The sequence below is a fragment of the Ananas comosus genome, linkage group 12 (genome assembly GCF_001540865.1).
Source record: "Ananas comosus cultivar F153 linkage group 12, ASM154086v1, whole genome shotgun sequence".
Classification (NCBI taxonomy): domain Eukaryota; kingdom Viridiplantae; phylum Streptophyta; class Magnoliopsida; order Poales; family Bromeliaceae; genus Ananas; species Ananas comosus.
Window position 1 is genome coordinate 12,445,851 of NC_033632.1, and position 7,313 is coordinate 12,453,163.

At 33.1% G+C, this 7,313-nt stretch overlaps 1 protein-coding gene across 3 annotated transcripts in view; it reads right to left on the reverse strand.

Annotated features, from left to right (window-relative positions):
- Positions 1,203–7,313, reverse strand: part of LOC109718861 (calcium/calmodulin-regulated receptor-like kinase 1) — a 14,423-nt gene continuing 8,312 nt past the window's right edge. The window contains exons 1-8 of one of the 3 annotated variants that reach the window (XM_020245307.1): positions 6,504–6,902; positions 5,457–5,835; positions 4,694–4,847; positions 4,475–4,601; positions 3,419–3,504; positions 3,248–3,319; positions 2,562–2,765; positions 1,203–1,727 (exon numbers count right to left, since the gene is read on the reverse strand). In XM_020245307.1, coding sequence (XP_020100896.1) covers positions 1,431–1,727; positions 2,562–2,765; positions 3,248–3,319; positions 3,419–3,504; positions 4,475–4,601; positions 4,694–4,847; positions 5,457–5,773 — 1,257 coding nt within the window. In that variant the 5' untranslated portion in view covers positions 5,774–5,835; positions 6,504–6,902 and the 3' untranslated portion in view covers positions 1,203–1,430. Of the gene's footprint in view, positions 1,728–2,561; positions 2,766–3,247; positions 3,320–3,418; positions 3,505–4,474; positions 4,602–4,693; positions 4,848–5,456; positions 5,836–6,340; positions 6,479–6,503; positions 6,903–7,313 lie in introns of those variants that run through there. The other 2 variants (XM_020245308.1, XM_020245309.1) reach the window with 2 other exon arrangements.

Here is a 7,313-nt window from a genome sequence, read left to right on the forward strand (position 1 = left end):
CTTTGAGTAGCAAAATTTTTTTTGCAAAAATAGGTGTATTTATTTTTTTAAAAATTACTTTTTTATTGTCACAAACAGTACCATTTTGGTTAACTATAGTAAGACTAAAATAGCTTTTAAATTCAAATATTAGAGTCTTTGAGTAACAAAAATTCTTTTGCAAAACATTTATCGGAGTATGTATATTTTTTTAAAAATTTCTTTTTTCCTTTTTATTGTCCTATAGTAAGTCTAAAATAACTATTAAATTTAAATATTACAGTCATTGAGTAGCAAAAATTTTTGTGCAAAATATTTATAGGAGTTTGTATATTGTTTTTGAAATTTTTTTTTTTTTTTTTGTTATCGGGAGCAACATCATTTTGGTGAACTATAGTAAGGCTCAAATAGCTATTAACTTCAAATATTAGAGTCTTTGATTAGCAAAAAAAATTTTGCAAAAAATTTATAGGAGTATGTATATTTTTTAAAAAAATTATTTTTTTTCTTTTTTGTTGTTACGAATAGCATCATTTTGGTGAACTATAGTAAGATTAAATAGCTATTAAATTCAAATATTTGAGTCTTTGAGTAGCAAAAATTATTTTTTTGCAAAATTTTTTTTTCTTTTTTGTTGTCATGAATAGCATCATTTTGATGAACTATTGTAAGGCTAAAACCTAAAAGGGCTATTAAATTCAAATATTAGAGTCTTTGAGTAGCAAAAATATTTTCGCAAAAAATGTATAGAAGTATTTATATTTTAATTTTTTTTTTCCTTTTTTATTGTCACGAACAACACCATTTTGATGAACTATAAGACTAAAATAGCTATTAAATTTAAATATTAGTGTCTTTGAGTAGTACAAAAAAAAATTAAAAAAAATTATAGGATTTTGTATGTTTTTTGAAAAAAGAAAAATTGTAGGAATGAACCAGTAATGGACTACATTTTATTATTTTAATAGACTAAATCAGATATTTTGTTAAATACAATAATGAGTCTACTAAATTGATGGTTCTAAGTAGTCTTATAAACTAATGGAATTAGTAATTGATTTTTATCAGCCAATCACTGCTGTAGTCGTTAATTATAATAAATTCTCAAATTACCTTAAAAAAATAACTTAAATAAATATAACAAAAATTCTGGAAAAAAATTTAGATTGGGGGGCTAATTATCAAATGCAAAAATAAATAAATAAATAAATAAATAATAAAAATGAAAACAAAAAAGAGAGCCAAAAAAAATTAAAAACAGAAACAAATATTACAAAGTAAAATTCATGGGACCTTTTTTTTTTAAGTGACCCAAACAAATTATCAGCACCAACACTACAAAAACCTATTTCCCTCCCAGAAATTACTTGTTACAATCAAAGCTACAGTGAAAAGACCAAAAAAAAAATCTCAATATATATATATATATATATATATAAAGAAAAAACAAATTAAACATCTGCGAAATCAGATGCAGAGTCAATCGATTCCTCTCTGCGGTGTTCTGACGCCGAAGACTGAACGTCTGACGGACTCTTCCTATGATGCTTTCGGATTTGGCTTTCTTTGATGACGCGGGAGAGTGCTTGGACGACATCGCGCATTGAAGGCCGTTTCCGTGAAACTTTACTCACACATTTGTATGCGACTGCTGCAATGTCGTTGAGCTCGTCGACATCGAATGCACCGTCCAGTCGGGAATCCACGATTTCCTCCCACCCGACTTGTCCATCGGCATTTATTGCAGCCTAGTTTCACAGGTTACCATCAGCAAACAGTTCCGTATATTGAAATGTCGGATTCATTTCAAGCTTAGCTCCTGAAGTTTTGACCTTTATTTCGCCATCGACATTATAGCTTCAATTGTAACAATCTAGTCCCTGATAACAGTTAAGTCCTATTAATCTATCATCTTAAAAGTGTGCCAAATCAGGACTACATTTGTTAAATTTTGTGTTATAGGAGCAAAACTAAAATATGGTCGAAGTTCGGAGCAAACTTTTAAAGTGAAAGATTGTGGACTAAATTGAAATCAAATCAAACTTCAGAGATAAGATTGTTACAACTGCAACTCGAAGTCGAAATTGAATTTTGGATCAAACTTCAAGGACCGAACACTTGTAATCAGACTTCTCTCGAAAAAAAAAAAAAAAAACACTTGTAATCAGACAAGTTGAGAGCTACGATGATTGCAGGAACAAGACTTGTTTAGTGAATTATGAGATTTTGTGGATTTATAGAATGGATTTATAGAAAGCCAGTTCATGATAATTCAGTTTTGTGATCAGTTTTACGTGGAAGAACGAGTTATTGTTGCGACTTAAAGTTAATCATCCTGAATGGCAATCTAATTAAAAATAAACCAAGCGAGATGCGCTCGTTTGAATAATAAGTTTTCTCCTTTCAACCATATCGTAAGCTCCTAAACAAGTAGTACTAAACGTTTTCTAACCAACTTTCAACATGCTAAATTGCCCTTCTTTTACCAAGTTCCATACCACTAATATAAATTGCTAGCTAAAAAGATAAACTGAATAGATAAAAGTAAAAAAAATGAAAATGTGAAGGGAAGAAGTTCTTACCAGCTCGACATATTCCATGAGACCCTGTTGTGGGTTTCTACCAGCAATCAATTCGAAAAGCAAAACGCCGTAGCTGTACACATCACTCTTCTTTGTGAATGACCTTGATGATACATACTCGGGGTCGAGATAGCCATAAGTCCCCCTAATATTAGATGCACCACGAGTAACCATTTCCTCTCTCGATAGGCCAAAGTCAGCAACCTAAGCCATAGATAAAAAAATATATATTCTCATTACATAAAATAAATCTTGCTGAGAAAGAGATGATAATTATCAACAACATTACTCGAGAGAAAAAAAAAAAAAAAAGGATAACAGATGAAACAGAAAAAAGAAAAATATATTGCATTTCATTCTGTTTATGGGAAAGGAGGAATGGTAAACAGAATGTCATTGACGCATAATTTATCATTGCAATTCAGTAAGACAAAACAATAAATGAGTAATCATTCCACAAATTATGAGATAATTGATTTAGAATATGTAGGTTTGGCATTGTCTGAACTCATACTGCAAAATCCTGATAAAACAATTCTAGTACCCTACTGCCATTGATACTTTTAGCATGCAAAACAATCAAAAAAAAAAAGTGAAACATTTTTTTTGCAGTGAAGTTCTAAGGAGAAATGATAACTTCTTTGAGCCAATTATCTGATACTAGAAAGGGTGAAAGGGTAACATACTCTAGCTCTCATGGAATGATCCAACAATATATTTGCAGATTTGATGTCACGATGCACTACTGGTGGGGTAGCCTGCATTAAAGGATAAGACAACAAACAGAAATTAAATTAAATTAAATTGAAAGAACTACATTAAGTTAGACTGACCAAATAAGCAATATGAGATCTTACTCCATCATGAAGGTACTCCAAACCTCTTGCGACATCCAGAGCTATACGGACCCTCAGATCCCAGCTCAACGGTTTACGATTTTCACCTGAATCATTAATACATATGTCAGTGACACAATAAAGAACAAAAGCCTAGTTCTAGAATTCACTCATCTGCTATATACCTTGAGACGCCATCATTCATTCATAAATTATCTATTACAGATTGTTGATTCTATTGCAGATCTGTTATCACTCTTAGGGCTTGTTTGGTTCAAGGGTGGAATTGAAATGGATAATGGAATGGGAATGAATTAGAATGGTAATTGAAATGGCCCACTGCCCCAAGACGTTTGGTTTATTTGTGGATTAGGAATTGGAATGAGTTATTCACATTTCATTGTTTGGTTCGTATAAACTAAAAAAATTATAGGATACTATAATACTAATTTTACTCTCAAATATAAATTTATATTATTTAAAATTTATGAAAAATATAATACTATTCTCTAATAAGTTTTCCAAAAAAAATATCAAATTTATTTTTAAAAACTTTTATTGATGTGGGTTAGGAATAGGATTTTGAGAGATGATAGGTTTTTTTTTTTATTTTTTTTCTGATGAGAAAAGGGTGAAGAGAAGGAAGGTGAGATGGTCACATGGGCTTCGAGAACTTAGTGGGCTTCCGGAATGAAATCTCAATCCAGGCTAGAAGACCGGAATCAAGTTGAAGGCTAATCGGCCATTTCCATTCCAGTTCGGAATAAGAATCCCAAACCGATTCATGCAAACCAAACAAAATTAACCGGATTTGATCAAACCGATTCCCATTCCATACCCAAAATGGATGAACCAAACAAGCCCTTAATGTCAAAATACAGAAGAAATACAAGCCGCCTTGTCAAACATTTAGCGCTCTCTCTCTCTCTCTCTCTCTCTCTCTCTCTCTCTCTCTCTCTTTCAAATATGTTTGTCTGAGACATACAGTCAAATCTTTGCAAGATGCAGTACAGTGTTCAACATAACATTCAGATATAAAAAAATGAAAAAGAAAAAAAAAATGCAACCAACACATACCATACAAGTGAGAAGCAAGGCTCCCATTAGTCATGTAGACATATAATAGAATATGTTGCCCTTTTTCAGCACAATAGCCCACCAAATTTACAAGATTCCTGTGATGTAATCTTCCCAGAAGTAGGACCCAAAAAAAACCAAGAATATTTATAGAGAAGACTCGCAAAAATTTAAACCTAGCTAAATAGATACTTAAAATTAAGGTTTAATGCAATAAACCTCCGTTTGGAACTCTTTCTCGCCTTGCTTAGAATTATTGGCAAGCACTTTAACTGCCAGTATCTCGCCAGTAGACAAGTGAGCGTTATAAACTGAACCAAATGCTCCTTGACCGATCAGCGTCGTAAAATTGCTGGTTGCTTTCTGCAAATCCCTGATAGTGAAGACTCATTAATGATGCAGATTGCCGGTTCGAGAACTCAAACCAGAACGAGATAAAGTTAAGAATCACATAAAAAAAGGTATAGGAGTGTAGTAGTTTAGTAACGATCAGATTTTAGAATATAACCAAGCAACTTGAAATCAGATTATGAATACTAAAGCATTATCCTCCAATTAATATATTGTCTGACTGTCCCAAAAGTGTTACGTAATAAACAGAGAAGAATCATCAGATATCTTCGAAGATATCCGACAAACACAAATTTTCTGGTTTCTCCATTTTCCTTGAATACTTGTTCCCTTTTTTTTTCCCCTGACTGCAGCCGCTAAACCATGTTTCTCTAATCCTTCTCTAAATATTCTAATGGTCTTACATATGGAAAAAGCTGGATATGCTAACCAATAAAGTATGATTTCTCGAACCAGGTAGACAATAAACTGAGTTTGGCTGATATGCTAAGACTTCAGAAAATGGAGAAAAACTTGTAAATAGAAAAGGTTACCTTGAAATTGTAAAGAAAGCTATAACAGCATAAGCAATCAATAAATATAAACTTAACTAATGTAATATAGCAAGAACAGGCGAAATTGCCGATCATACTTATACGAATATTTGGGTATCCCAGAAACTGAGACTGCATTCTTCCTCTTGGGTCCTTCGAGAAAAAGAGACGATCCCCGTTCTTCGTCAGCAACCCTCGGCGAATCTGGACGGTTGGTTGAGCCCGAAACCTCCGAACAGTTATCGAAGCCATTAGCGCGAATCGGAATCATCGAAGCCCTCCGCGCGCTGCTACTCCCAATCTGCTGCCGCCTTTTATGGAAGCTAATGCAGAGCACTGCAATGATAGCCAAAAGTACCCCTATAACTACCCCAATTGTGACCCCTATGATCAAACTCCATGACACTCCTTTCATTTCCTTAATGAACCCTCAATTGTAGCATTTATGTAGTATTTGTATCCACCCCATTAAAATCCCTGCACAAATAGAACCACAACCTGATTTAATAAGCCAAAACAGTGACCTTGCAACCTTTTTTTTTTTTGGTTTTTTGGTCTATTTTGAACGGATTAGAAGTGTAGAGACCACAAATTTGGATCTTTAGTACAAAAGGGTCGAGCTGTAGTTCACAACAAAAAAATCGCAGTTCATGACAATGACACCAATTTGTCATTTTGAAAACAACGTGATGGATATCACCCTTCGTAACAACGCATTACCGTGCCTTCTCAGATCAAAGATCGTATATTTAACTAAAAATAAGTACAATTCAGTAGCTTCTTTTCGCATCAACACCATCAAAATCTCAAGTTTCAGCAGTTTCAACTTAAAATTGGGACAAATTACAGCACACAATCATAAATTCCGTCGTTAAAATAGAGTGATATAACGCCACAAGCAATAGTAAAAAACCAAAAAAAAAAAAAAAAAANACAAAATCAAATGAAGAACATAGAACTCGACGATCCACAAATAGGCGACCTCAACTGGAAGTTGCGATCCCCGAAAATGGGAGACGAAACGCTTCCCAAAAACCCTAAAATTCAGTAACCGAAACTCCGAATTAAACAAATTTAAAGCGACTCCACGAAAAAATAGGAGGGATCAAAAACAAGGACAAAATCCAGCGATGTGGATATCCCACCTCTTCGATTCCAAAACGCAATGGCGAATGCGATGGATCTTTTTCTCTTTTTCTCTTTTTCCCCCCTCTTTTTCGCGAAATATCTGAGTAGTCGCATTGTGTATAGAGGAGTGGGGGACGAAGACGACGACTTAACTATTTTATAAAATAGAAAAATTGGAGGGGTGAAAGTGAAAAAAATAAATAAATAAATCGAAACGTGAGCTTGGGTGAACGGGTTTTAAATTATGATTTGACGAAAATACCCCCGCCACCGACGCTCGTTTGGGATTTGTTGACTCGGAATGTCGGGGGTAGGCGAGGTCAATTTGCGGCCGTGGCGGCAACTCGAAAAAACAGTTACAGGGACTGAAAAAAAAAATAGGAATAATAATTAATAATTAATTAATTGCATCATTTATTTCCACCATATCCCTATATTTTTTTTATACCGATTTTTTCAATTTCACAGCTAATATTGTCCCCTATTTTAATTAAATTCTTTTTATTAAAATCAAAAATATATATTAATCTTGACAAAAATCGTCCTCTGTTCTGATACTGATATAACAAGCATAATTAATTTTATGATAACATAAGTGGTATGATAGTTTTTGTTAGATTAGAATTAACAGTATATCCGATAAATAAAGTTAATTTATATTTTTTAAATCAGGTTCTCCGAGATTTTATGGTCAGATTCCATATCGGGATCATTTAAGTACCCTCCAAAGCTCCAGCTTAAACGATAGACGTTCAAAATCGTAGTATTCTTTCATGCAAAAAAAAAGAAAAAAATATATATATATATCTATATATGTTATAGATCAT